Source organism: Penicillium maclennaniae, assembly GCF_028827695.1.
Source record: "Penicillium maclennaniae strain IBT 15551 chromosome Unknown utg000007l:1.0-4884863.0:1.0-4888362.0, whole genome shotgun sequence".
NCBI classification, from domain to species: domain Eukaryota; kingdom Fungi; phylum Ascomycota; class Eurotiomycetes; order Eurotiales; family Aspergillaceae; genus Penicillium; species Penicillium maclennaniae.
Window position 1 is genome coordinate 708,791 of NW_026623219.1, and position 27,854 is coordinate 736,644.

Here is a 27,854-nt window from a genome sequence, read left to right on the forward strand (position 1 = left end):
CGTAGTTCTCGGGCGCACTTTGAGCTCATTCAAGTATTTAGCCCCGAGAGCCCTGTCGGGTTCGGGACCACTTGAGTCGTTGCTTAGCTATATAGAACGAACTACCCGTCCCTAGCATCCTTCTCTGACTCTCATACTTCTTTACATTCAGAATGACTACAGGTCCAGGATCACCTTCTGCTCATGCCTGTCCCGGGGAGCGCTCTGTAAGTCTCCTCTGCTAGACAGTCCGAGTCTCTCAAAAACTAACAGCCATACTCTCTATAGCGCGAGCCAGGCCGTGAGATGAAGCTTTTGCACTACATCTATAGCCAACCAAATCTCGATGACATCCGAGGACATCCCCAGAAGGTGCTAGATCTAATGGATAAGTTTGAGGAAACCTACCACATGATGACCGTCGGAGGACCGAAAGGTAGAATTGTCAAGGACTTAATCACCGAGTCCAAACCGAAGACTATGATCGAGCTTGGCTGCTACGTCGGCTATTCCGCCATTCTGTTCGGAGACGCCGTTCGCCAGAATGGAGGCGAGCGTTATCTGAGTCTTGAACTGAACCCCGAATGGGCTGCTATCGCCAATATGCTCATCGAGCTGGCTGGACTCCGTGATTTCGTGCGGGTCATTGTTGGCCGCAGTGATGTCTCGCTTGACAAGTTGTTTAAGAGTGGTCAAGTCAAGAAGATCGAGCTCATGTTCATCGACCACTACAAGCCTGCGTACACCACCGACGTCAAATTATGTGAGCAGCTCGGAATGATTCAGCCTGGCACGATCCTGGCTGCTGACAATGTCCTGTATCCGGGCAACCCGCCCTACCTGGAGTATATCCGAAGCACTGTCGAGCAGAAGCGGGAAGCGGCTAAGTCTGGCCCTGTGCAGGAATACAACGTTATGGGAATGAAAGAGCATACCGTTGACTCCTTCATGCCCGAAAATGACGTGCCCGCTTTTGAAATAGTTGGAAACCCCAACCTCGTGTACAAGAGCGCGCTGTGCCAGCCCGAAGGAGTAAGGGTGAGTCACCCGTGTTTCTTGTGTGTCACACCGTATCTCCATTCAATTATTAATTGGAAACACAGGATGCCGTTGAAGTGTCGCGATGTGTAGGATTTCAGGAAGTATAGACCAACCAAAGTCTTCGGGTGTGGGATAGTGGGGGGTCCCTGTAACGTGGGCCAAGCCATTGCCAGAGATTAAACAGCATGTAGAAATTTTCGAAAGTTGCTTATTGCTTAACAATCAAGCCCAGTCCTGGGAAGCCCCTCGTAAGAGCCCTAGGGTGACAGTGGTCCGTAAAGATGGCAAGCCGAGAGTACGTCACGGTCCGAATGAGGCGGAGGCGGAGTCGGCATTTGATAGATTGGGAAATTGCCCCACTATAACCAGAGGTTGTTGTCGCCAGGACCTTCCCCCGCATCAGCGCGCGACATCCGTGAAAAGCAATATAAAGCGCGTTCTCCTTGAATTGAAAAACCACCCATCCAACCCTCAACACTTCAATCATGGCCTCCAAGACTTACAACGTCGGTGTGATCGGCTACGGCTTCAGTGCCAAGATCTTCCACATCCCCTTTGTGAAGCAGATCCCCGAGCTCAAACTTTACGCTATCGTGCAGCGCACTCCCAAGGCCAACGATGATGCGGAGAAGGATCACCCTGGTGTCAAGTCGTTCCGTACGACGGACGACATGGTCAAGGATCCCGCGGTTGACGTCGTGATCGTGACTACTGCCCCGGACTCCCACTTTGACCAGTGCAAGCTCGCCCTGGAGGCTGGCAAGCACGGTACGCAATGAAAATCTCCAAGAGCCTCATATAACCAATGCTGATACGTCTACTATATAGTGGTCTGTGAGAAGCCTTTCACACCCACCCACAAGGAAGCCGAGGAGCTCGTCGCCATTGCCAACAAGCAGAACAAGCTTCTGGCCGTATACCAAAGTACGTCATCTCGCACGGCATCATCTCTATGCCCCTAGAAGATCGCCACTAACAAATATTTCTTCTGCAGACCGCCGCTGGGATGCTGATTTCGTGACCCTCTCCAAGCTGGTCAAGAACGGCTCGCTCGGCCGCATCTCCGAGTTTGAGACTCACTTCGACCGCCACCGTCCCGAAGAACCCGCCGCCGAGTCTCACAAGTGGAAGAACAAGGTCATCCCCGGTGGCTCAGCCATCTACGACCTAGGTACTCATCTCCTAGACCAAGCCGTGCACCTCCTTGGCCTCCCAAAGCGCGTGACAGCCTTCATTGGCTCTGCCCGTGCCAGTAACAGCTCCGGATTCGAAGACTCTTTCACCGTCCTTCTTCACTACCCCAACAACCTAATGGTGACGGCCAAGGCGACCGTTGTCAGCCCCGAAGACGAGCAGCTTCGTTTCTGGGTCCGTGGCGAAAAGGGCAGCTTCAAGAAGTTCCACCTCGATATTCAAGAAGACCAGCTCAAGGCTGGCATTATGCCCCAGGATAACGGCTATGGTCGTGAGCCCAGCGAGCGCTACGGTACCCTAACGACCATCCAGGATGGAAAGCCTGTCAAGGAGGTTGTTCCTACCGTTGAGCCCCCCTACTTATACCGAGTACTACCGCAAGCTTGTTCGCGCCCTTGGCGGTGAGGGTGATTTGCCCGCTAGCGGTGCTGAGGCTAGTCAAGTCATTCGGTTGATTGAGCTGGCTCGTGAAAGCTCTCACACTGGTCGGACTCTGGATGTCTGAGTTGGGTTTGTATGAAAATTGATGATGAATATTATGAGTACTAGGAAGCCATAGAAAGAGAAAGATCGAATTGTATATTGACTTGAAGTCTGATCGTGTCCTATGATATGAGTACAGCAAGAACACCTGGGTGGGCATCGTAGGACGCTTATATATGTTCACAGTCATCGTAATACCTTGCTAGATGTTGTATTTCGACATTTCTGAGGATTGAGTCGGGGTTTATGAAGCAAGCAAACATAATCAAAGATTCCCCGTTATTTCCCAAAGGGTACTTGAATGCCAAGAAAATGGAACACTTAGAACGAGTACCTCGAAATAGCCTCTGCTTACGCTGACAACATCGTTCAGACCTGCAGCTTGCCGAGCTAGAAGCGTCCATCTGCACTAGTTTCACCGGGACATGGAATTGAGCCCACACAGAAGACTCAATGCAGAAATCCAAAATTCGCCAGCTCGGGCCCTGCCATTGTCCAACTCGCTAGCGTCATCGAGGCGCTGAAGCTACTCCGAATCAGTGAGATCTCCCGCGAACCCCATTTCGCCGAGTCGTGGCGGGTCTGCACTGGAGGCTCTTTAAACCCTGGCGAGACACATGGCGGTATAGCACAGCGTGGCCAGCCACTGTCTCACTAGCTTGCCTCTCAAACATTCACTGTCACATGGGCGTCATGCAGGAGTGCGAGGTCCGAGCTGTTTTGGTCTTTCGATTCTGGCACGTTGGACCTCCACAGAATCAAGACCGGAGATCCTTATATTCCATCGGCTCTGCCAATCTGATTATCTGATCTCCCATGGACAATATGGACGCCAATTCGCTACCGGATTTCGAGGTGCTTTCCTATCCCACGCAACGCGGGGAGAGCGGCGACTTCAAATCTTCGCCATTGGAAAGCCCAATCTCTCTGAACACCGCTTCTTCGTGGACATACTGTGGGCCCCTATTAACACTCGACTCAACCCACCTGCCTCCGTCATTTCACACATGGGCTGAAGCAACAGTCAATGGGCCATTCATGGGCCCTCTTCTGTCCTTTTTGGCATTCGTGCACGAATTTCTCAAAGCCAACGGCCTTTCCAATTATTGGCTGACCATCCGAGCAAGCACGGGTTCAGAAGAATTCGACATCCCGCGCTGGCACACTGATGATTTATTCTTTTCCCCAGCTGCAGGGATGCGATCACGCCAGCGCCGCTCATTACTATCCCCGCTATACAGCCGTGACAGGACGTCTCAAAGGCCCGGCATATCCTTACGACGAAATAACACCCTGAAATCTACAGAAAGGATCCAAGTCACATCATCAACCCCAAATCCAACTAACTGGAAACTCACCACTACCCTGCTTGGACCTGGAACCCTGTTCATAACCCAAAAGAAAAGCCCCGCGGCGCGCGCGATCCAACGCACCGCTAAGCGGAGTGTTCGAGCCGCTCATCCACACCATGTGTGTCTATCCGTCCGCTGCGTAGGCTGCGCCATGGCGGCCGAGTCCGTGCGGACGCGTCTCGCCGCGGAATTGGGACATGACGGGATCGTACAGGCGCGATCGGGCGAGTGCGTGTTCTTCCGCGTTGGCGAAGATGAGGGAGCCGTCCATTCGGAGCCGATGTCTCATGGTGATCGGATCTTTGTGAATGTTGTACCCGGGCATGAGGCGGATTTGAAATGTTTGATGGCGAAGTGGGGGATGGAGTACCCAAGGGCTTGGTGTGTGGGATTGCCTTTTCAGGGGGCTGAGGAGGGGAATTGGAGAGATGTTGGGGATATAACAGAAGCTAGGGTAATGGATTAATGGAAGGTGTATGTGTTTAGATGTTGATATCGGCAGTGATGCAGTCGCTTGGTAGAGACTGATTTGGAGGAATGTGGAAAGCGAAATCTAGCGACGAACAAAAGCCTAAATGATACGAGGAAGAAATCTACGTGCAAACGTGAATCACTACATCTATCAAGGGATTTTTAGCTGGCTCGGTTGTCTACAGATAATCTGCTCGGAACGAAATTGAGAAGGATCCTTGAAGACAGAGACGACTTCATATGATCTACTTTCATATCTGATCTAGCGGATTGGGCTCTAATTTAACACTTGATGGGCATAAGATACACAAGACTAAACCACCTCAGCTATGAGAAACCATGCAGACAATAAACTGAACCAGGAAGTCATGCGCGGAGATCGATCACCAGTTCAACGAACAAGAGAGAAAGATCTTTAGACCTAGTTGAGCGCCTAGTAGATTGCAGCCAGTCCCATTAACAGCGCAGTCAAAGCAAGAAAGCTCCCAGTGGTTGACAGAACAGTCGATGCACCATTCGCCATGGTTGAAGTCGACGAAGACGTAGTAGCATTACCACTGCTCTTGGGCGACGTCCCAGTAGCTGTAGCATTAGAAGCAGACAGTATCTTGTTGACCTGAATCCATATATCACAATATTCGTAACTGATAGTTCCAGGAACAGACGAGTTCCCAAAGACCATCCCAGGAGTCGACAGATTCTTTGTATTCTGGAATTGCGGCCAATTTACAGCCTCAGTCGACGGATCGGCATTTTTCGCCATTGCAGTCCATGCATCCATCATTTGCGCACCGAGCTGATACTCAGCGGATGTAGAATTGCAAGTTCCGTTAGGAAGATATGAATTGTCCAGATTCCCGAACACGAACGGTATTTCAGAAGTGTGAGCTCCACCAACGTAGGAAACCTCATCCTCGGAAATTGTGTAAAGCCAGGTACAGGTGGGGTTGTGAGTGAATTCGTAAGTCCATGCGGAGATGTTGTTGCGTGCTGCTTGTGCCGCTCCGTACCATGCTGGACATCTATACGTGGAGTCGGTGATGACCTGGGTCATCGCCAAGAAGATTTCAAGCGAAGTCTTATTGCCGCTAATTGCGGCAGACCCACCGGTCGCTAAAAGAGCGCTGGCCTCGGATTCGAAGAGAGATGGTTGGTAATACTTGCCAACGAGCGAGGCGGCTGCACCGAAGTTTTTGCGAAGGAACTCTCGGTATATCGACATTGTGGGAACTGTTTGGGCACCGATGGCCCATTGCAAAGTGTAGACGATGGCTTCAGCGGAGTCTTTTGGTGATATGGTTAGTGGACTTTATAGATTGAAAGTGAGAGGGATAATTGTATGCTTACTGGATCCAAAGACTGCTGGAACTTGTACCCCGCGGTTGTAGGGGTCCTCGTCGATGACTTTACCGTCCACATAGGGATAGAAATTGTGAGTCCCCTCACTGAGAACACTGAGAGAGCCCTCGATACCATAGTAACCAATTCCCTCATATAGGAAAGTATCATTTGCGTTCGCGCTAACCAGGTCTGAGACAGTCTTAGATTGCAGACATGTTTTCTGTGATATGGATTAGGGATCATCTAAAATAAAGAAAGATAAGGTAGGACAAGAAGCTTGAGTGTACTCACATCACTAGAGCTGCATTGAAGTGTTTTCGCGTATGATGCACCAACTTTCTGCTGAGTTGCATTCAAGGTTAAGCTCCTACCACCTCCCGATTCCGAGATCACACTCTTGATCAAAGTCGGGGCTTGAGGAAGAGAAGCAATGATGTATGCACTCTCAGCACCGGCCGACTGACCAAAGAGAAGAACTTTTTCCTAATTTTAAGACTCCCTCGTTAGCTCCCTTTTTTCTCGAGCTTATATTGTGACTGAATGCTTCATGCCGTACCGGGTCACCGCCAAAGGCCTCGATATTATCGTGGACCCACTGCAATCCAAGAAGGAGATCTTGAATCCCCTGATTACCATAGATACCGGCGCTTTCAAGAGCCATGAAGCCAAGGGGGCCAAGCCTGTAATTGACCGAGACAAGAATGGAGCCTCCGTCTGCAGTGTTACAGCCATCGTACAAGGGGTCAGAGATTGAGCCCTCTGTATTTGAGCCACCGTAGATCCAAACCTTGACTGGAAGCTTTGAGTCTTTGGTAGCGTCAGAAGGAGCCCAAACATCTAAGTAAAGACTGTAAACTTCATTGTGAGTATTTTCTTCCTGACCGTTGAGAGGTCTCGTAGAGGTATGAGCCCCCGATGAACCCGACTTACCAATCTTCGGACGAAAGCGCAGATGAACTCAGTTTTGGCGGTGTAAAGGCATCCGAGAATTGAATACAGGTAAGGGCCGAGGTGGTTGCATTCAGTTTGCCTTGAGGGAATTGCTTCTTGTAGGCCTGCGGAGGTTCGAAGCGTAGCTTGCCAACTGGAGGTTCCGCAAAGGGAATTGCTTTGTAGAATACTGCATTTTTTCCATCACATCGTCCACCTTCAACGGTGCCAGCATCGATGGTGACAGAAGGCGGAGATAATGCTGCAGCTGCAAGGGCCGGCAGCACAGCCGTCGAAAGCCATTTCATGATGATTAAGATGGTTCTAGGGGCTTTAAACGCGAGGAAGAAATGCTCCAAATTGTGAAAGCTATGGGTCTGTACTGCAATAGAAGTGCCGCTGGACCCTCAGCCTTTATATTTTGGTCCGGTCGTAACGAGTCATGTTCAAAAATTGAAAATCATCTCCTAATTTCCCACCTTGACCAGCCTCATACCTTCAGGTACCTCTAATCCTGGCCCAGCTACATGGATCGACATCACCGCAGCCTTACCAGGAGCATGATCGTAGGATTCAGCCGCGTTGGTGGCCCCAGCGTTGAGCGTGCTTGTGCTAATCCATTTACGGCAGAAACTGCGAGCACCAATAAGCTGCTTCTTTCGCGTCCCAACCTAGGTTCCAAAACTCCTGGCCCAACATACAGCGCAGATCTGAGATCTGCGTTCGCAGCTGTGTCTCATTCTGGGTTTAGCGGCTCGACAGAATGCGCAGCAAGCTGGAGCCGAAGTCTCATCTAGCGAGGCGGCGCGGAAAAGTGTTTTGGTTGACCGTAGCACCACAATACTCCCGTCCGCGTTCCGGGCGAAACAGTTCATCCACACGTCTCCGATACAGATGATGCAGCACGCCCCTAGAAAGGCCTGATAGCCCCAACGCACCAAATTCTATGTCACATCACAAATTCTCTCTGTAAATTGCTGTTCAACACTTTGAACGTAAACTTTCAATACAGTGAGAATTTTTTACATACTTTCGAGACTTACATAAATGCAGGCTTTTCTCTACATGGACCTCTGAAGTGCTTACGTATGGTCTAGGCGTCTGTTTGAACGAACAGTCTACTTGTCTTTCGCGCGTGCCTTATATACACGTAAGCCTGGAATTTCAATATCTCTATCTATAATTTTATGAAGTATAGAATACAGAAAATACCTTACTGTACGGCTCGCGCCCTATAGTTCGAACGAGCCTGAATTGTGGGTAGCTGGATTGGAACGTTGAAAGCTCTGTCGATCACTAATCTCGCTAGCTATACCATCTAAGTCATGAAAACTCAACAGAGATGGCATAGATCAGCTAGAAGCCCCATGATTGTAGGTAGCGATCCAATGAACCCTCGAGGTGAGAGAAATTCTCTCACAGTCAATTCCTTGTAGACCTTATTGGGAACATACAAATTAACCACAGGCCACGCGTTCTGAGGCTCGCTCATGCATGACCGTGCACATAGGTCGGACCTATCGTTGTTTGAGGTTTGTCCTGTGTGTCTCCGTGGACGTGGGGGCCAAATCATGTTCTCGGTCCCAAGTCTAGGGCCACTTGACTCCCCTCCTGAAATCTCTCAGAACACATTGTATATACTTTCGCGCCACATCATCAGGAGCAACTTTATTCGCAATGGTGTACGATGGCAAACCAAGTAAAGGTTGCGGTAACTGCCGCTCCCGCAAGATCCGATGCGACCAGGCACGGCCGGCCTGCGGGGAATGCATCCGAACTAAGCGAGAATGCCCCGGGTACCGCGATGAGTTGTCGCTGATGTTCCGCGACGAGAGTGAATCCGTTGCCCGTAAAGCGCTTTCATCTCGGTCGTCTACAGCTTCATCTAAATCGTCATCTTCCAGACGCCAAAAGCTGCCCCAATCGGTGCGCTCTGCTCTTCCAAGACAGAATGTTGCATCCTATGGGACTTCAGCCTCTTCCAACTCCTTGGAGGATCCAGTCTTTGATTTTGTCTCTGATCTCGAGCCCCAATATTACATGCTCCAGTCTAGGCGGAGTCCCCTAGGAACACATCCCGATACGGGGATCTCAAGGCAAGAGGCCATCTGCTTCTTTCTTCAGTCCCACACAATACCCGGAAACTTTCTGATCACAGATACCTTGACCAATTTCCTCATGGAATCTGGTGGGTCGCTGGGTCAACAAGCTATCCAATCTAGTATTGTGGCGGTTGCCAGCGCCATGCTCTCACGTGTTCGCAACATTGCCTCGTTGAGGCAAGCGGCGCGACAGGAGTATGGGTCCGCGCTCAAGCTAGTCAACAGGGCTCTCGCTGATGTTGAAGAGGCTAAGACTAATCAGACGCTTGGTGCAGTTGTTCTTCTGGCTCTATATGAAGTAAGTACATTCTCCTAATCTCCACAAAAAAAAATCAGGATCCAATATTCGCAGATCGTCGTATCAAGAGCTCCGCAGGGAATTGAAGGGTGGACAAACCATATATGTGGAGCTGCGGCTCTACTAGAGCATCGCGGGGTCAGCCAGCTACGAAACGAAGTAGGGATTCGACTGTTTCTACATTTGAGATATCAGATCGTACGTCAGAAACCATTCCCAGAATCACTCAGAAAAGGCTAATCAGTACATAGATCATAAGCTGTCTCCAACGCGATGTGTTGGTGCCAGGCTCTTTATTGCAATGTACAAAACTCGACCTACTCCCCGGTATCAAGGATGCCTTGGGCAATAAACTCATCTTGATCATCGGCAATCTGTCTAATCTCCGTGCCAATATGCACACACAAACATTGAGCCACCCACAGGAAATTATCAGTGCGGCCTGTGCCATTGAAGCCGACCTCATTGCCTGGCTGGCCGCTCTGCCGCCGGATTTTACATATAGCAGTCATACCCTCATGCCGATGGATCGATCCTTTGAACGTCGTTGTCACGGCATCAGACCCTACAATGGCGAATACCACATCTATCCGGACATTTGGTCGCCCAGTTGCTGGAATCACTACCGTTGCGCACGCATCCTGGTCAGTGAACTCATATTATCGCATGTCCACAAGCTCTCCAACAGCTCGCCTTCGTCTCTGTCCGAAGACTTCCGCTTACATTGCAAGTCTCTACGTTCCACCATCCGTCGTCTAGGCGCCGACATCTGTCGTAGTGGCCCATTCCACCTAGGCGCCTGCAACTCGGAAGTTCTTCCGGAAGCCACCATTCTTCCACCCGAGAGCTACTTGGGCGGCCTGATGCTACTCTGGCCCCTATTCATCGCCGGTATGATCGAGGGTCCGACTCATCCGCAGCGTCAATGGGTGATCAAGTGTCTTGAGACGATAGGAAACACGTGGGGTCTGGCTCAAGCGCTGGCACTCAAGGATCTTCTCACCGTGGATCCGGGCATGTTCCATTCGGTCGAAAAATATGGTGAAGCCGCTGATAGGGCGACCGGGTCGTCGGAAGTACTGCCGTTTTCTATCTTCCATGTGCCATATTATAACCTCCCCACAATGAAGGAGTATCGTGAGCTTCATGCCTCGTCGGCGTGAGTCGTCTGGGCTATGCGGCCTCTCCGATTCTGTGCACTTTGGGAGCGAACTGTTTTCGTATCAACTGCGACTGATTGTTCCAGCGTGCTCATTTAGAAGATCATCATAGAAGAATCCATTTTTAGAAAAACACACACCACAACATCAATCGGAGAATTGAATCGTCATGGCGCTTACTATTGCCGCGATCTCAAGGGTCTTTCGTACCGATGGTCGGGGACTGCGCGGGTGCATTGGGGGTCCAAGTTTCCCCGGGTCCAAGTTCCCCCCCCTTTTATTTTACTGATATTCGACGATCTTCTTTGACTTATGGCTTATCTTTCTGATCTTACTAATTCGCGAGACCTAGCATAGACTCGTGACACGCAAAGGCAAAACAAACCGATCGCAGCAAGGATTTCCCATGTGGAAATGGAGAGTCGCGAAGGTTTTGCGCGAATACGATCTGTGACATTAGTCGCTCTCCACTGGCCATAACCCGTCAGCACGCACATGTCAGCTTCAGACAGCGAGCATATTGTCAGATCAGCCTCCACTATCCGTCTCTCCGATCTGAGAAACAGACAAAATGCTGCGCAAGAAAGAAATTTACACGAACTTTACCCCCATTCCTCCCCAAGTGCCCCGCCAACTAGCTCTCGACATCCTCCACAGCCACAGCGAGATCATCACGCTGAATCCGCTCGTCCTCTCCCACCGTCCTGTCAAAGCCCCGCAGAACGCAGTCGCAGATGAGTATTATTCAACCTGGTACGAAATCACCGAGCGCGTCCAGTATCTCCCGGGCATTGGGAAGCTCGGCTCAGGCAAGATCAGCTTCAAGGGCAGCTTTCACAATACGCCGTGGGGCTTGCAGACGCACACCTACGGGCCCGTAGGCGTGGACCTGCGCATTGAATGGCGCATCGGGGGTAACCAGCCCGACGAGCCCGAGGCAGAACAGACGGAAGATGGGGCGCCTCGGGGGCTGTATCTGCGCGAGAATATTAGTATCGAATGCAACCTGACGCTACTCTCATTCGTGAAGAAAGAACTGCAGGCTTCGTCCAAGGTACTTGTCGACCGACTGATCAAGAAAGCGGAGTTATTAGATGCCGGCGCACTGGAAGGCTTCATGGAGGCTGGGATACTGAAGACGTTTAATCCGGCTGATCGGTCGACTATACCACCAGTAGATTGGGCGGCTGCCGAGGAGCCGCAGTCTCCAACGTCGTCGATAGCTCGGTCCAGGTGGTCGATGTCGTCAGGGTCGAGGCGTACATCTGGTCCGTCCCGCCATTACGGGCAAGATCAGAAGCCAAGCATGGCGGTGGAGCTGCCGGGTAAGTGTATCATTCATATCAATTATTGAAACTTGACTGATGTTGGGCTAGATACATCTGTTGCGTATGGCGTCGGGTCTCAAGTGGGCAAGGCATTCCCGGCTGAGCTGCCCGCAATGCCAGAGCATTATGAGAGCCAACATTATAAAGGCTAGAGTTTATGATGTGTAAGCTCCAAGGTTCGTGGGTGCGTCTAGGGTTGATTGCCTGCAGTGATGTGCTTTCAGAGGATTTTTAATATAGTGAGATAATTAGTACCGAATAATGTGATAGTGCCTATAAGAAATGCCCCTCTAAGAGACCTGCCTCCATATTGACCCAAAGTGAGTATAATCAAGTAACTCTGTGGCATTCGGTCGTCAGGGCTATTCAATAACTCTCGTTTGACACGAAACTGTGTATGACCAGGCAAGTGTGGGCCAACCTTCATGCAAGTGTTTCGCTCCATGTTGGAAAGTCCAGTACTCTGCTTGAAAGAGGACTTACCTGCCCAAAATGACTTTCAACAGATGGATAAATCCCCTAGTGGCTCAAACAAGATCCAGCCCAGCATTCTTTTGCTTTTTAATTCATCGAACATGAATTTCAAGAAAGAGGTGATTGCAAAATCTTAGAAGGATATACCAACGCCAAGCCGCTAAGTCCCAGAATAGAATTTTTGTTACCAAACAAAAATCGCCTGAGTGGCAGAGTGCTCCAAATACTGGAGCTAGTATAAACAGCCTGAGGAAAGCGGTGATCTTTTTGTCTGAGCTCCGCGGAGATAGGAATTAACCTGAAGCTCACGCGGTAAAGGATGGCACTTAGGGTGCTGATCCTGGATTACAGGAAAGGATGCCTTTAAACCGAAATCTGCCATAGGGCTGGTCTTCCCCGGGTTTTCAAATTGAGCTCTTTGTCACACGCCCGGTAACAGCTTACAATTGCATATCCTGAGAGGTTGAGCTGTGGCTCGACGTCGCTCTACCCGGGGTTGCTGACTCTCCGCGTGTCATGCCTTTCGACATTAGGGGCTGGAATCTCGATATTGACCGGTTTATTGACCCGTTTGTACCAGCGGCGAGATGGCATCTTGTCCCCAAGCCTGTGGCGCATTTCTTGGGGTATCGTGATGAACCGGTCAAGCCATTAGGGAATGTCCTGACTGCCTTCTGGTCCCTGATCGGTGCATTCTGCGGCGTGGCCCTAGTGGCTGAAGTGTCCAAGCAAGTGCCTTCAATGGAGGCCCGAGATGCCCCAGAGGTTATTGGGAGCTTTGTAAGTCACAGCAGAAATTCGATACCCTGATATCCCGGACAGCAGCTGACAATCTTCTTGCACCAGGGTGCCGCTGCAGTGCTTGAGTTCTACGCCATCGAGTCACCTTTTGCTCAACCTCGAAATGCATTTATAAGCCAGTTGTTTGCGTGTTTGATTGGTGTTGGCATATCCAAGCTCTTCGCTTTGAGCTCGCACTCTGAAGAATACACTGCGCTCGGGGGAGCTCTCGCTTGCGGCCTGACCACGGCAGTCATGGGCCTTACAAACACCGTACACCCACCGGCGGGTGCGACGGCCTTGTTAGCTGTCACCAACTCTCAAATAGCTGGATTGGGCTGGTTTTTGTTTCCGGTCATGCTGCTCGGGATAACGCTGATGCAAACAACGGCTTTGATTGTCAATAATGTTCAGCGACGCTTTCCCACGTATTGGTGGACATCACATCCTCTATTACGTTCTCAGGATATCGACGAGGTGAAGAACCACCAGAAAGCCCGCTCTGATGGGCCAAGTCGCTACGAGGCAAGTTTAACAGATTTCCCTCGACGAGTGGTGGTTGAACGAGGGGATTTTTGGGTTCCCGATGGGCTTAATCTATCAGAACAGGAGAGACGAGTCTTGAGGGCGATTAGTGAACGTATATGACCTAATGGAATCAAATAGGTCAAATGCAAACAATGGTTATAACTTCGGAAGGATGGGCTTTACTCAGAACTATCACCTATCATCTCGGGACGATTCACCTCGCAATTGACTACTCCTCTTACAATTGTTGAGGGCCTAGACATCAATTCTAACAAACAGGTCTTTATCTCAGTTATTTGAAAGCTACGTTGGGAACTCACGAAGTAGTAACGGGTCATCTTTATTACGCTATTACTCAGTAGGATTCGCTACCTGGAATGTTGTTAGAACGCTTATTCGTATTGAACACTCAACCTAGAATTCTCGATAGTTTTGATTGAGAATACTCTGTGGATCTTTCCCGTGCTCCTGATAGAAATTGAATGGAAGCAAGCCACCTCGATCATAGGGCCCATAGGGGCGGGGGGGGAATCTTGGCTCATGGAGTGGATGTAACTATCGAAATCCGAAGATCTAAGCTTTGAGTAGAGGAACGGTATGCTGAGTTTAATGATGCCATTTCCTGGGGGAATCACATTTCTTCAATTTACCGTACCCAGCTGATTGGTACTAAATAATCTTCCATTCGCAATTCTTCTTTAGAAAGTTCCTCTTAACGCAAGTGCCCCAAGTACAGTGAAACCGAGTGGCAAATAAGTGGACACCTCAGGCAGCCAATGCCCAAGTGTGCGGTGACGTCTGTCACTCCCAATCAAACGCTACGCATTCGCTGTTTGGCCCACCGCTCGAACTTTTTGAAATTTTCTGTGAAATTTTCTATTCAAACAGCACTCGACAGGCACTATCGAATTATCGTCCGAAGGATCCCTTTTTTTTCATCCACTCTCCAACTTCCTCTTCCTGAGTTCCATTTCCACGGAGACTTAGCGATCCAAGTTGGTTCTATCGATAAGGGCTCAGCATTAATACACCCCCCACTCGCTGCCCCTCTGTTTCTTCCGCCCCGCCGCTCCACTTCAGACTCTTTTTGCATTTTGCTTCAGTTTCTTCGCGTCCTTCCTTCCTTCCCCTCCCTCCCCCCCCATCTTTTCCCCTACTTCCCGTCATCATGGTTTCTGCTTCCAAGGCGGCCCGTATGGCCAAGCGTGGCGATGCTGCCTCCAAGAAGTCCAAGAAGGAAGAAGTCACTGGCGACCAGCCCGCCACCTCCGAGGACAAGATGAAGGACGTCGAGAAGCTCACCTCTCAGATGGACAAGCACGGTCTCTCCGATCGTGTGACTACCGGTGTCCTTTCTTCCCTGCCCGCTTCCCGTGACTGCAAGATCACCTCCGCCTCTCTGGTGTTCCACGGCAAGGTCCTGTTCACCGACTCTACCCTCGAACTCAACTTCGGTCGTCGTTACGGTCTTCTGGGTGAAAACGGCTGTGGAAAGTCCACTCTGCTGAAGTCCATTGCCACCCGCGAGTTCCCCATTCCCGAGCACATCGATATCTACCTTTTGAATGAGGGTGCTCCCCCCACCGAGTTTGGTGCTCTGGAGTGGGTAGTCCGTGAGGCTCAGGCCCAGCTCGACACCATGGAGAAGAAGGCTGAGGAGATCCTCGAGGAGGAGGGTCCCGACAGTCCCATTTTGGAGGATCTGTACGACGTAAGTCTTTGATTCTATCATCTTTATCTCTTTTTTCCCTTTCACCGATACTAATACCCGTTCACAGCGTATGGACAAGATGGATCCTTCCACCTTCCACACCCGTGCCTCTCTCATTTTGACCGGTCTCGGCTTCAACAAGACCACCATCGACAAGAAGACCAAGGATATGTCCGGTGGTTGGCGTATGCGTGTCGCCCTCGCCAAGGCTTTGTTCGTCAAGCCCTCTCTGCTTCTGCTTGATGACCCCACTGCCCATTTGGATCTCGAGGCCTGTGTGTGGCTGGAGGAGTACATGAAGACCTGGGATCGTACCCTGATTCTGGTTTCCCACTCCATGGATTTCTTGAACGGTGTCTGCACCAACATGATTGACATGCGCGGCAAGCAGCTGCTCTACTATGGTGGTAACTACGATTCTTACCACAAGACTCGCTCCGAGCAGGAGACCAACCAGATGAAGGCCTACGCCAAGCAGCAGGAGGAAATCACCCACATCAAGAAGTTCATTGCTTCCGCTGGTACTTACGCCAACTTGGTGCGTCAGGCCAAGTCTCGCCAGAAGATTCTCGACAAGATGGAGGCCGATGGCTTCATCCAGCCTGTCATCTCCGACCGTGTCTTCACTTTCCGCTTCGCCGATGTCGAGAAGCTTCCCCCTCCCGTTCTGTCCTTTGACGATGTCAGCTTCTCCTACTCGGGTGAGTGGAAGGATACCCTGTACGAGCACCTTGACTTCGGTGTCGATATGGACTCCCGTACTGCCCTTGTCGGCCCCAACGGTGTCGGCAAGTCTACTTTGCTCCGTCTGATGACCGGAAAGCTCAGCCCCATCGGTGGCCGTGTCTCCCGTCACACTCACTTGAAGCTCGGTGTTTACAGCCAGCACTCTGCCGAGCAGCTTGACTTGACTAAGTCTTCCCTGGAGTTCGTCCGTGACAAGTTCCCCGAGAAGTCCCAGGACTACCAGTACTGGCGCCAGCAGTTGGGCCGCTATGGTCTTTCCGGTGAGTCCCAGACTGCCATCATGGGTACCCTGTCCGAGGGCCAGAAGTCCCGTATTGTCTTCGCCCTGCTCGCTATCGAGTCCCCCAACATGATTCTGCTTGACGAGCCTACCAACGGTCTCGATATCCCTACCATCGACTCCTTGGCCGATGCTATCAACGCCTTCTCTGGCGGTGTCGTCGTCGTGTCTCACGATTTCCGTCTCCTCGACAAGATCGCCAAGGACATCATGGTCTGCGAGCACAAGACTGTCCGCCGCTGGGATGGCAGCATTGGTGCCTACAAGAAGTACCTCCGTGACAAGATGATCAGTGCTGGTGCTGTCTAAGCTACTCAAATCGAGTACCTTAGCTTTCCTTTCTCATGACGACGAAATGCTAGACGAGAATCAAGGGAACTGCAATGCCTAAAAGTTCAATGATTTGACACGCGTCTTCACCAATCACAGGTCGGCGCCGTGATCCCGGATCTTGATATTCTTTTTTTCCTTCCTTTTATTCTTAGATCGGAGGTGTATGATCCCCTATCCTTTCCTCATTAGACTTGAGCATGGGAGGGGCGATCATTTTATTGTTTCCCTGCGATTGTTATTTTTGCTGTGATGAACCCATTCCCCCTCGACATATAGCAGATACGTTCCTGTTGGTCGATTTTTCATTGTTTTACGGTTGTTTTTCACCCGCCGTGGTGCATCTTTGATAGAGAGTCTGGTGTCTCGTGATGGGACGCTGGATCATTTTGCTGTTCTGCGTGTCGATGTATCTACGTATCTTCGGGTCAATGACATGAAATGGCTTGCTTTTCAATACATTCTGTTTGTAGTTTCCCCCAGTTGTAGTTCTACCCCATCAAGTTGAAGCACTCAGAGGCAAGTATGTAATTGACACTGCCTTATGTAGTACAATGCCATCTCGAATACTGTTCATTTTGAGATTCTTGCTCGAGGGCGGTTGAATCTGCCAATTGGATGAGTTTGAAATCCTTTAAGAGTACTATATTGCTCATATTGGTGTCCCAGAAACCTTAGGCTTCGATATCAGGATTGTAATTCTCAGTGAAAGAACAAGGGATTGGAAGCGTGAATGACAAGATCTAGTCGTGAAATTGCGCAGCGCATAGATGATTAGGCTTCGATCACGGCCACGACTCGCAAGATATTGAATTGGCCCGGATATCCATTCTAGTAAGCCTGCCTAAACTCGGAGTCTTTGGATATAGTGGATGACACAACAAGAAAAACTGGTTGCTCAATTAATGCTTTGTCCGGTCCGCAACCAACTCGGGCCCAAACATATCATTCGTACTGCGCTTCTGTTCCTCCAGTTTGCGTTTCTTTGCTAGACGTTCCGACTCGGTCTCAGAAGCGGCCGGTGAGTCAGTTGTAGAAGGCAACGGCTGAGTCAAGTCGCGCTTTAAGTTGACCTTCTCGGGGTTCTGGCAGTGATAGAGTTTCTTTGCGATTCGCTTGAGATTTTTCATTTGATCGGGGTCGGATGAAAGGGGTGTATATGCATGGAGAAGAGCAGCGCAGTCAGATATGACTTGGAGGAGTTTGGTGCGAAGTTCGTAGAGGGGATTTTGGAGGTTATTTTGGTTCGACTCGGTTGTTTGTGTGAGGGGGGCCACCGAGCTTGGTATCGAGATAGAACTCGGCCAAGGGCCGGTCTGCGAGGAGGAAGGCTGCAAGCCAGATTTGTGATGGGGTATAGAGGAAGTATACGTCTGTCATCTGCGCGGCAGACTTAAGCAGCTCGCGGGTTACGCCGTGCGCGCGGCCAATTCGGTCTGCGATTGAAGATGAGGGTGTAGGAGGTGGCGCAATCGCGAGAAGAGCACGCTGAAGCTCCTGTGGCGTTTGACTTGTTATATGCGGTGCGGGTTGTCCTTGCCCCTGTGCGATGGCGGAAAGCTCCATGACGCCGCCTTCCAGGCCGCGAAATGGGTGCCGGACGTCAAATGTGAATCGGAGGCCTTGCATGATAAGAAATTCAGGGGCGATGACTTTCTCCTCTGATGGTCCACCTGGGACGCCGGCTGCGAATTGACGGAGGGACATGTAGTAGTTGTCAGTCTTCGTGGCGAGGAACAGCGCGCATGCCATGATATCTTTAGGGTGGTAGGTCATCGGAGAGTTGGTCAGGTAAAATCGGCGGAGATACTGGATAGCGGTCGCCTGTAAATTGTAAAGAGAGTCAACTCATTGTCTCGTTGGCACCTAATATTGCCTCGACTATCTTGAATCCAACTTACCCGGACCATCGTGGGCAAGGGCGGCTTATATTCATCACCTAGCTCCAGCGTCTTCTCACAATAATATGTGACTAATACCAGCTCTTCTTCCGGAGTCAAGCACTCAATTTTCTTATCGCCAGGCCTCTTTGTCTCCCCATCGCTTCCAGGTTGCGGGGTCCCTGCTGCAGACGGGGTGGCAGACGAATGGGCTTCACCAACTCGCTGTATCGCGGCACGCACGCGCTGACTAGCGACATCATTTGTTGTAGCTCTCAAAGACCGGAGAGATGCCTTCGTGTAGGACCAAAGTCGATATTGGGAGGAGGTACGGTAGACATCGTCTTCGATCATGACGTTCAAAGGCCTTGATCTCGGTGCAGTAAGACGGCCCAGGAGTAGGATTGAGGTGCGTATTCAGCTGTGTGAGACGAGGATAAGACAGGAAGGAAATCAGTGAGTACGATTAATTAGGAGAGGCTCATCGAGACAAGGTGCGCGCGAGGCCAGGAAAGGGCGAAACACGTCAAAAGTTTCGTCGCGGAGATCGAGGCAAGGCTTGGGTTTGACGCGCTTATCGATAACGACCTATGATATCTCCACGTCCTCGTTCTACAACATTCATGGGTACAATTTCATGGTATTCGACTTCTTTTTGTTATGCAAAGCTTGAAGGCCTCCATCGTTTGACCAGGGCTCATGTTTTCCTTCATTATTTGTCATCACCTGGGTACCCAAAGGGCCAATCCGACTCTTCTCGGGTCTCCAGGGCTTAATCGCCCAGCAGACGAGCAGTGATATCCCCCAGTTGAGCATCCTCTAATTCCCGGGGCTGGCCTCCATTGGTGTTGATGCCAACAAAGCGTAAAGCAGACACCACTTGTTCCACATCGAAGCCCATGTCGGTGAAACGGGTCACTAGGTCCCTGTTATATCCGCCGTATCTATGAGTCAAACCGTGAGCTTATGTCATTAGTCAATTGAAATAATTGTGATTTGACTTACCGAGCGGTATCGTCCTTGGGAGCTGATGACTGAGCCGTATTTGCTACGCCTGTAGTGTCTGAAGTAGTGCGGGTGGAAGGCGCACCGGCATACATCACAGCCCATTGGCGTGCAACACGCTCAAATTCCTGAGGGGCCTGTAGCATCATCGTGGCGACCTCCGCATCTTGGGGGTCTTTCGGCTCTGGGGTGCTAAGCAGTGATTGCAGTGAAAGCAAAGAGGATTTGACGGTCAAAACGGGCGACCAAGCTGTTCCAAGAGTATCAAGACAGATTGCACCCTAGAGTCCTGCCAGTGAGTAGAGGCTCACAAATTTGACCATATAATGGTTGAAAAGCACCTACCGTTTGGCTGCTGATATTTGGATGCCACACTTTGGTCTCAAACTTCATGAGTGGAGGACGGAAGGGATAATCGGTGGGGATCTTGATATCAACACTGTAGGTGCCGCCTTGATACGGCGTGTCGGGTGGCCCTGGAAAGGAACCACGGAGATGCGTGATATCTTCATGGTCGCCAATCGGCTCAACCTTGACTTGAGAGCTCTTGTCTTTCTCAATGTCGGCCAGTTCTTTGGCTACACGACGCATGCGATTACTAGCCATCTTGATGTTGGATTTGAACTAAGGCGCACAGACAACTATGAGGCAAGAGTGAAGAAAAGTGCGTGGAAGTAAAAAGGAGTTCGGTTTTGCGGAGGCGAGGTGATCGTGTGTCGGGAGGAGACTCGGAGAGATCGGATTTGGATGGAATATATACTGAGCGATCAAATGTCAGCATAAGATGGTTCACGAGGCATTTGACTTGAAATACGGGCAGGGTGGTTCTTTACCAAGAGCAACAGATATCTAGGTAGATAACTGAGAGCGCCAGAGAGCAATCTCACCAGTAGAGGGGAAGTATGAGAGGCGATCAGGTCTGGTCTCGAGCTTACAAGAGCTGCACCGGTACTCGAGAGCGAACCTGATGGGACGTGTTGTTATACTGCCGGATCCTCCAAATAGACTCTCTCGATGCCAGTCCCAGACCAAATTGTTGCATATTGATTGTGCAGGTTCATGAAGAAGCTGGCTCACGGCAAGCTCAGGCAACAAGGCACCCATGACGCACGGGGGGCCTGAGGCTCTGATCACGTGCTGGCGGCAACAGCTTGCAGCTCGCAGACCCCCGAGCAGCGACATCAAGACTGCCGTGACAGCTCATCCCTTCCACCTCTATTTCCCATCCATCTCCAGCTTCCTCGTCCCCGGAGAATAATATACTCCCGCAATCTTTGCTATTAGTCTTTTTTTTTGGACACAGACAGTGATCCTGTCCCTGGCTTACAAACATGGTTGGTGACCCAACCTGCTCCAGCTTTCATCTTCCCGATTTGGCTTGACTGACATGCTTTCGTCTAGGGTAACCAGCAGTCTAATATGGGCGGTGGCCCTGGTGGTGATGGACGTGATGACAAGGATAAGAAGGTACGATTACATCCGACTTCTGCTACTCATTCAGCTCTGACAGCGCGCCTACAGAAGGACAAGCCCAGATACGAGCCTCCCCCGCCGCCTACCACCCGTCTCGGACGCAAGAAGCGCAAGGCCGCCGGTCCCAGCACTGCCGCGAAGCTCCCAGATATCTACCCTACCTCGAGATGTAAGCTGCGTTACCTTCGCATGCAGCGGGTGCACGACCACTTGCTACTCGAGGAGGAATACGTCGAGAACATGGAGCGGCTACGCAGAGCTAAGGCTCAGGAAACAAAGGGACCTGTCAGCGATGGAGATATGGATGTGACCGATCGAAACGCGGACGAGCGAAGCCGTGTCGATGACATGCGAGGCAGCCCGATGGGAGTTGGTAATTTGGAGGAGTTGATTGACGACGACCACGCGATTGTTTCTAGCGCCACTGGTCCAGAGTACTATGTATCAATCATGTCCTTTGTTGATAAGGATCTCCTCGAGCCTGGAGCCAGCATTCTTCTGCACCACAAGTCAGTCTCAGTCGTTGGTGTGTTGACTGAAGAATCTGATCCTCTCGTGTCTGTGATGAAGCTTGACAAAGCTCCCACGGAGTCATATGCCGATATTGGTGGTCTTGAGTCTCAGATTCAAGAAGTCCGAGAGTCTGTGGAGTTGCCATTACTACACCCCGAGCTTTACGAGGAGATGGGTATCAAACCACCGAAGGGTGTCATTCTCTACGGTGCCCCTGGTACTGGAAAGACACTGCTTGCGAAGGCTGTTGCCAACCAGACAAGCGCTACCTTCCTTCGAATCGTTGGTAGCGAGCTGATCCAGAAATATCTGGGTGATGGTCCGCGCTTGGTCCGTCAAATCTTCACAGTCGCCGCTGAGCACGCCCCGTCTATTGTGTTCATTGACGAAATCGATGCCATTGGCACGAAGCGTTACGAATCGCAATCTGGCGGTGAGCGTGAAATCCAGCGTACCATGCTGGAGCTTCTGAACCAGCTCGATGGTTTCGATGACAGAGGTGACGTGAAGGTCATTATGGCCACCAACAAGATTGAGACTCTCGACCCCGCTCTGATCCGTCCTGGTCGTATCGATCGTAAGATTCTCTTCGAGAACCCCGACCGTAAGTGTTTACCTGATATTCCCAACATTGAATTGCCTAGCTAATGTCCCTTCAGAAAACACAAAGAAGAAGATTTTCACCCTGCACACCTCAAAGATGTCTCTCGCTGATGACGTCGATCTGGACGAATTTATCAACCAGAAGGATGATCTTTCTGGTGCTGACATCCGTGCCATCTGTACCGAGGCTGGTCTCATGGCCTTGCGAGAGCGTCGTATGCGGGTCCAGATGGAGGACTTCCGCTCAGCTCGTGAGCGCATCATGAAGACGAAGCAGGACGGTGGCCCTGTGGAGGGGCTGTACTTGTAAGCGCTGATCAGTGCTTCGCTGAGGAACTCAGCTTTACTGGTCATCTGCGCTGGACACCTCATCTGGGTGTACTGTGTATTTTAATGGAACGCATGCGAATGGCGAACGCGATATACACCGATCTAATCTCTCGGCTCCTCTTCTTCCAGTATTGTCACCATCGTCAAATCATCAACCGTAAGCTCTGTAAATTTCTAGATTGACCCCTACGGACACTACGACGCCCAAGCGAGTGCAAACATTGCAAACATCGCAAACTAGCTCGAGCTTGATCTTATCGGCGTCGCAACTTCTTTTCCAACACAACTTGTTCCGATTTGCAAAATGGACGGCTTCGACGAGGAAGCTTTCAAGCAATTCTTTCCCTCCAGCTTTGGAAAGCAGCAGAAGTCGGTTGATGTCGATACTCAGATCGACCGGACCAAGCGTGCCGAGGTCTCGGTGCCAAAGCCGCCCGCAAACCATGAAGGGACAGAACTAACTGCACCCTCAACAGCTGGCCCGGCAGAAATAGAAAGGAAGACTCAAGAGCCAAAGGACAGCTACGATGACTCAAGCGATGACGATGATTCCAACGACGAGGATGACGAGGACGAATTTCCCGTGTCCCATGAGCTAGTCATGAAGACACACGAGCGCGCTGTTACGACGATGACCATGGATCCCTCGGGGGCGCGACTAATTACAGGTTCTACCGACTGTACGCTCAAACTGCATGATTTCGCCAACATGACCCCTTCCACTATACGCGCATTCAAGTCCGTCGATCCGTCACTTAAGAAGCAATCTGCGGCGCAAGATACACACGCTGTTCACTACGCTGCGTTCAACCCGCTATCGCCTGGTCACGTTCTCGTTGTGACTGCCACGGCCCAGCCGCGGGTTCTCGATCGAGATGGTGAAACTATAATCGAGTTCGCAAAGGGTGATATGTACCTGCGCGATCTCCACCACACCAAAGGCCATATTTCCGAGGTATCTAGTGGAGCATGGTGCCCATTTGACGAGAGCCTCTGTGCTACTGCGGGATCAGACAGCACTGTGCGCATCTGGGATGCCAATATTGGTCGTTCACAGAAGGAAGTCATTGTCCACAAGTCGAGAGTGGCTGGGTCTGCTGGGCGGACCAAGATGACAGCCGTGGCGTGGGGATCTTCGAAGCAGGGTGGGTCCGATGTTTTGGTCGCTGCTGCTCTTGACGGTAGCCTGGCCATGTGGGGTGGCAAGGGTCCCTTCACACGGCCGGCTGGTGAGGTTCGAGAGGCGCATACTCGAGACACCTGGACCAGTGGTCTGGACGTGAGCCCTGACGGGCGGTACATTGTCAGTCGAGGCGGAGATGATACAATCAAGCTGTGGGATACCAGAAAGTTCAAAACGCCAGTGACTACTGCGTCTCACCCCTCGACATCGTTCCGCTATCCGACATCCAACATCCAATTTTCTCCTTCGGGGGCGAATATTATCGTCGGTTCAGAAACTGGCCACCTTCATATTCTCAACCCGGCTTTGAGGCCAGAGTTGGTGACTCCCGTTACCCCTGGCTCCGCGTTGATTACTGTAATGTGGCATGAGAAGCTGAATCAAATTTTGACCGGTTCAGCCAACGCCGAAACCCACGTTCTCTACAACCCGACAATGTCTACAAAGGGAGCTGCATTAGTCATGTCCAAAGCTCCCAAGCTTCGACATGTGGACGATAACATCTCCTTTACTACAGACCTGTCCTCAGGGCTCGCAGGCGACTCTGTGGTGGTGGGATCTAACGGTGTCCCGCATTATAGCTCAGCGACTTGGTCTGCTCGCCACCCAAATGTTGGACTCACAGCCTCTGGTCGTTCACGAGACCCGCGCAGACCATACTTGCCGCAGGTTACACCCTTCGCCAAGGGCGGGTCCGATGAAAGATTCATTCAGTCGCATATTCCTCTCAGCTCTATGCGCGATGAAGATCCTCGAGAGGCTCTTTTGAAGTATGCCGACAAGGCCCAGAAGGATCCTATCTTCACGAAGGCATACCAGGAGACGCAACCCAAGCCCATTTACGCAGAATTGAGTGATGATGAGGACCGCGGTCCTGAAAAGAAGAAGGCACGGCGATGATCGTCAAGGTCCCACTTAATGCCTTGTGTATACTAGATTTACAGAATGTCCAAACTTCAAAGGCTACGATATTGAATCGACACGACCATGGAAATAGTATGACATGTACACGCAGGCTGTAACAAAGGAAAATTGCGCTGATCTGGTATCAAGCAGCGCACAGCCTCCTTACATAGGTCGGCAATGCTCCCCCTCTTTTCGCTGCTCAATGACGTCCGCAGAGTGGGATCTTTGTAGTACACGAAACCCACCTGAACCACCAATGAGACGAGTGAACACCACATGCTTAGATTTCGCGCGGATTTGCATTGTACGCTTCACGCAGCGGCGTGTGGAGGCTTTCCTTAGTCTTCATAGGCCTGGAGTAAGGAGCGCCGTTGGATGCTGACATGAGCATTTTCTCCGCTCCAGCTCTTCTCCGTGCGTTGCCGCCTACTAAACCTCCACGACTGCTACCTGGTCGAAGAATCCTTACCTCCGACCTCAGCATGCCGTCTATATGAAATCTGCAACGCTCATTCCCTGATCTGAGTCGACTCTAGTCGTTGAACAGCCCCGGTGCTTCGAGCACTTCCGTCGGTATCCCGAGTTTGGCCCGGTGGATGCGGTACCTATCGCACTTGTTTCAACCTCGCTCCTATCCTACGCGACGGAGATGGACACTCCACAGCAGCGGCTGGTCGCAGGCTTGCTTACCTCGCTTGTATCTTCGACTATTGCACCATCTGCTACAACTCAAACCCCCGCCTCCTTTTCGCGCTACGCCCATTCTGTCCCTCCCTCCTCGACTGCGGTCCCTCCACATAACCATAATGGCAACGGAAGAAGCGGCATGCACGAATGGTCGTCACTTATTGGTATCACCACGGCCTTGGTCGGCAATGTTCTGATTTCATTGGCGCTCAATATCCAGCGCTACGCGCACCTTCGGATCGCTCGTGAATGGGAAGAAGATAAGAGCAAACACGAAGCCGAATGGCGGCGCACGCATTCAGAGTCCTCATTTGAAAATCAGTATGGGGCTCTAAGAAACGGCGATCGGAACCGGTCCCGTGGACGCTCGCGCGTTCCAAACCTGCGTGTTGAAGGTAGCGGCTTTTCGCCGTACCGTGTTGAGGACGGCACTGCGAGAGATAGCAGCGATGCCTCTTCGCGAGATTCTCTTGCGTCCGACCGGACTGCCCGACCTGGTGACGGAGGACACCAGCGCAAGTCTTATCTCAAATCTCCATACTGGTGGGTTGGAATCGTGCTTATGTGTCTTGGTGAGATGGGCAACTTCATGGCCTACGGATTCGCACCAGCTTCCATCGTTTCTCCTCTAGGTGTTGTGGCTTTGATCTCGAACTGTGTTATAGCTCCATGCCTTCTTAAAGAGAAGTTCCGATCGAGGGATTTCTGGGGCGTTTTGGTCGCTATCGCGGGTGCTGTGGTTGTCGTGCTCAGTGCAAAAGACTCCGAGGAAAAACTGGGCCCTGGTGAAATCTGGATGATGATCACCCGTTGGGAATTTAGACTCTATCTGGGCCTAACCACCGGGCTGATCATAGCTCTTATGTGGGCTAGCTTCCAGTATGGCTCACGCTCAATCCTCATCGATGTTGGGCTGGTCGCACTGTTCGGTGGATACACAGCTCTTTCTACCAAGGGTGTTTCTTCGCTGCTGTCCTTCACTCTCTGGCACGTCATTACCTTCCCCATCACATATTTGCTCGTATTTGTTCTTGTGTTCAGCGCATTGATGCAAATTCGCTACATCAACCGGGCCTTGCAGCGTTTTGACTCGACCCAAGTGATCCCGACACAATTTGTTCTCTTTACTCTATCCGTCATCATTGGAAGTGCAGTCCTCTACCGTGACTTTGAGTCAATGACGGCCGAGCGTGCAATGAAATTCGTGGGAGGATGTTCCTTGACATTCCTGGGAGTTTACTTTATCACCAGTGGTAGGGTCCGGTCCGATGACGAATCTACCTTTTCTACCGAAGACGAAGAAGAGGCCATTGGCTTGCTTCACGGTGAACGATACCATGATCGGATCGACCTCTCCCCTCCTGGCCATCATATTGGACTGTCAAAAACACTGCATTCCGCCCCCGGGGTAGATCTTGACATTGTGCACTCGCCTTCAGGGTCTCTAGCGAGCCGTGGGATTGACGGAGTCGATGAGAACGAGCTCACAGCTCGAGGTGTCCTATCTGCTGCACCATCGTCTCCTGCAGGCTCATTGACCGCCAATTCGACTTTCTCGGACCCCTCGCTGGATCACGCATCTCCTCTACGCGCTCCTTCTCACATGTCCAACCCATGGGCCGACTCAGATCAACCACTCGTAACACCCAAATCCGATACGGAGATTTACCGCGACGCTCCTCCTTCACCACGAGCCGTTGATCCCATTCAGGAATCAACAGTCGATCTTCAATTCCCACCGGCTCCCGGTGCAGAGCATCTAACTCCCGATGGTTCATCAGCAACTTTTCGTCGTGCCTCCACCCCAGCTCTTGGAAATGAACCCCACATTCTTCTCGAGACGCCTTCCCGACGCGCTGTGCGCAACTCCCTTTCTCATAGGTTCTCCCCCGGTCCCCTTCTCCCTACCCTCTCGGGTGGTTTCAGCGCCGTTGTTGCTGAATCCCTCCGCCGCGGCGAAGGCAGTCCCCTGAAAGAGCGGAGCAGGCGGAAGCTAGGTCGTCGTAGGCAACTAGATGGCGCATTCGACCGAGGCACGGGCCGTTACCAAGACGGCGATCTCGCACATCCGGGCGCCGATGTTGATGGCCTTGAAACCCCGTTGACGCTTGCCAATGCTCGTCTCCAGTCCGCTACAAATCCGGCAAAGCCATCCGCCGAGGCCGGCCGCTCCACTCCGGGACTTGCTACCGAGCTCTACACCACAGCATCTGACACCGGCGATGAAGAAGGGACACGGCTCCGCAGCTTCAGTGACTCTTGGAGCGGTGGCCTTGCTTGGCTGGGCGGTGCACTGAAGAAGAACAACCAGCCTGTCGACAGCAGTGCGGTGACGCAAGGCACCGTGACTCCGCAGGCCAGCGAGGGGCTCTCGGCACAGGGTGAAAATCAAGACTATGCACACACCGAGAGCGAGTCTCGGACTTGATCCAGCAAGGGAAAATCCTTGACTTTTGCAATTAGACCGTACATGAGTGGCTGGGTCACTCAACACATCTCAAATCATACCCTTCTCATCATTTCCTTTTTTTCTTTTCAATTTTCTTTTTTGCGCAAATAGTTCCCTTTCTATGGCATATGGTCTTGTAATCGGCATTGCATTCTGCAGAGGTATATTTCATTTTTTTGGCGATTCGATATTCTTCTGTGTCATCTCATTTTCTGCTACATGAAGTTGCAGGCGGTATCGCGTCAATTTTTCCCCATTATGGGGTGTTTCTCTCAATTTCGCATTTTGTGTACAAT

General features: G+C 51.3%; 13 protein-coding genes across 13 annotated transcripts; 10 read left to right on the forward strand and 3 right to left on the reverse strand.

Moving 5' to 3' along the window:
• Positions 1-152: 152 nt before the first annotated feature.
• On the forward strand, positions 153-1,127 carry N7477_007473 (O-methyltransferase; the record flags this gene model as incomplete). The annotated part of the gene is made up of 3 exons (XM_056969136.1): positions 153-206; positions 268-1,017; positions 1,083-1,127. The coding sequence occupies 3 exons, from the start codon at positions 153-155 to the stop codon at positions 1,125-1,127; spliced, it is 849 nt and encodes a 282-aa protein (XP_056819168.1).
• Positions 1,128-1,505: 378 nt separating this feature from the next.
• Positions 1,506-2,719, forward strand: N7477_007474 (putative NAD binding Rossmann fold oxidoreductase; the record flags this gene model as incomplete). Its single annotated transcript, XM_056969137.1, has 4 exons — positions 1,506-1,788; positions 1,849-1,944; positions 2,015-2,559; positions 2,585-2,719. The coding sequence occupies 4 exons, from the start codon at positions 1,506-1,508 to the stop codon at positions 2,717-2,719; spliced, it is 1,059 nt and encodes a 352-aa protein (XP_056819169.1).
• Positions 2,720-3,513: 794 nt separating this feature from the next.
• Positions 3,514-4,515, forward strand: N7477_007475 (uncharacterized protein; the record flags this gene model as incomplete). The annotated part of the gene is made up of 1 exon (XM_056969138.1): positions 3,514-4,515. The coding sequence occupies one exon, from the start codon at positions 3,514-3,516 to the stop codon at positions 4,513-4,515; it is 1,002 nt and encodes a 333-aa protein (XP_056819170.1).
• Positions 4,516-4,953: 438 nt separating this feature from the next.
• N7477_007476 (carboxylesterase/lipase family protein) lies at positions 4,954-7,099 on the reverse strand (the record flags this gene model as incomplete). The annotated part of the gene is made up of 5 exons (XM_056969139.1): positions 4,954-5,804; positions 5,868-6,081; positions 6,153-6,344; positions 6,418-6,709; positions 6,792-7,099. The coding sequence occupies 5 exons, from the start codon at positions 7,097-7,099 to the stop codon at positions 4,954-4,956; spliced, it is 1,857 nt and encodes a 618-aa protein (XP_056819171.1).
• Positions 7,100-8,468: 1,369 nt separating this feature from the next.
• N7477_007477 (Zn(II)2Cys6 transcription factor) lies at positions 8,469-10,354 on the forward strand (the record flags this gene model as incomplete). Its single annotated transcript, XM_056969140.1, has 3 exons — positions 8,469-9,191; positions 9,246-9,389; positions 9,443-10,354. The coding sequence occupies 3 exons, from the start codon at positions 8,469-8,471 to the stop codon at positions 10,352-10,354; spliced, it is 1,779 nt and encodes a 592-aa protein (XP_056819172.1).
• A 568-nt stretch (positions 10,355-10,922) lies between these two features.
• Positions 10,923-11,705, forward strand: N7477_007478 (uncharacterized protein; the record flags this gene model as incomplete). The annotated part of the gene is made up of 1 exon (XM_056969141.1): positions 10,923-11,705. One exon carries the CDS (start codon positions 10,923-10,925, stop codon positions 11,703-11,705), a length of 783 nt encoding a protein of 260 aa, XP_056819173.1.
• Positions 11,706-12,669: 964 nt separating this feature from the next.
• Positions 12,670-13,581, forward strand: N7477_007479 (HPP family protein; the record flags this gene model as incomplete). The annotated part of the gene is made up of 2 exons (XM_056969142.1): positions 12,670-12,933; positions 13,000-13,581. 2 exons carry the CDS (start codon positions 12,670-12,672, stop codon positions 13,579-13,581), a joined length of 846 nt encoding a protein of 281 aa, XP_056819174.1.
• Positions 13,582-14,629: 1,048 nt separating this feature from the next.
• N7477_007480 (ATP-binding cassette family ATPase ARB1) lies at positions 14,630-16,508 on the forward strand (the record flags this gene model as incomplete). The annotated part of the gene is made up of 2 exons (XM_056969143.1): positions 14,630-15,172; positions 15,240-16,508. 2 exons carry the CDS (start codon positions 14,630-14,632, stop codon positions 16,506-16,508), a joined length of 1,812 nt encoding a protein of 603 aa, XP_056819175.1.
• Positions 16,509-17,765: 1,257 nt separating this feature from the next.
• N7477_007481 (TFIIH complex kinase subunit CCL1) lies at positions 17,766-18,763 on the reverse strand (the record flags this gene model as incomplete). The annotated part of the gene is made up of 2 exons (XM_056969144.1): positions 17,766-18,353; positions 18,431-18,763. 2 exons carry the CDS (start codon positions 18,761-18,763, stop codon positions 17,766-17,768), a joined length of 921 nt encoding a protein of 306 aa, XP_056819176.1.
• A 418-nt stretch (positions 18,764-19,181) lies between these two features.
• Positions 19,182-20,020, reverse strand: N7477_007482 (E2 ubiquitin-conjugating protein UBC1; the record flags this gene model as incomplete). The annotated part of the gene is made up of 3 exons (XM_056969145.1): positions 19,182-19,353; positions 19,415-19,695; positions 19,760-20,020. 3 exons carry the CDS (start codon positions 20,018-20,020, stop codon positions 19,182-19,184), a joined length of 714 nt encoding a protein of 237 aa, XP_056819177.1.
• A 725-nt stretch (positions 20,021-20,745) lies between these two features.
• Positions 20,746-22,313, forward strand: N7477_007483 (proteasome regulatory particle base subunit RPT2; the record flags this gene model as incomplete). Its single annotated transcript, XM_056969146.1, has 4 exons — positions 20,746-20,748; positions 20,816-20,881; positions 20,936-22,004; positions 22,060-22,313. 4 exons carry the CDS (start codon positions 20,746-20,748, stop codon positions 22,311-22,313), a joined length of 1,392 nt encoding a protein of 463 aa, XP_056819178.1.
• A 324-nt stretch (positions 22,314-22,637) lies between these two features.
• On the forward strand, positions 22,638-24,416 carry N7477_007484 (WD40 repeat domain-containing protein; the record flags this gene model as incomplete). The annotated part of the gene is made up of 1 exon (XM_056969147.1): positions 22,638-24,416. The coding sequence occupies one exon, from the start codon at positions 22,638-22,640 to the stop codon at positions 24,414-24,416; it is 1,779 nt and encodes a 592-aa protein (XP_056819179.1).
• A 655-nt stretch (positions 24,417-25,071) lies between these two features.
• N7477_007485 (DUF803 domain membrane protein) lies at positions 25,072-27,537 on the forward strand (the record flags this gene model as incomplete). Its single annotated transcript, XM_056969148.1, has 1 exon — positions 25,072-27,537. One exon carries the CDS (start codon positions 25,072-25,074, stop codon positions 27,535-27,537), a length of 2,466 nt encoding a protein of 821 aa, XP_056819180.1.
• Positions 27,538-27,854: the final 317 nt, after the last annotated feature.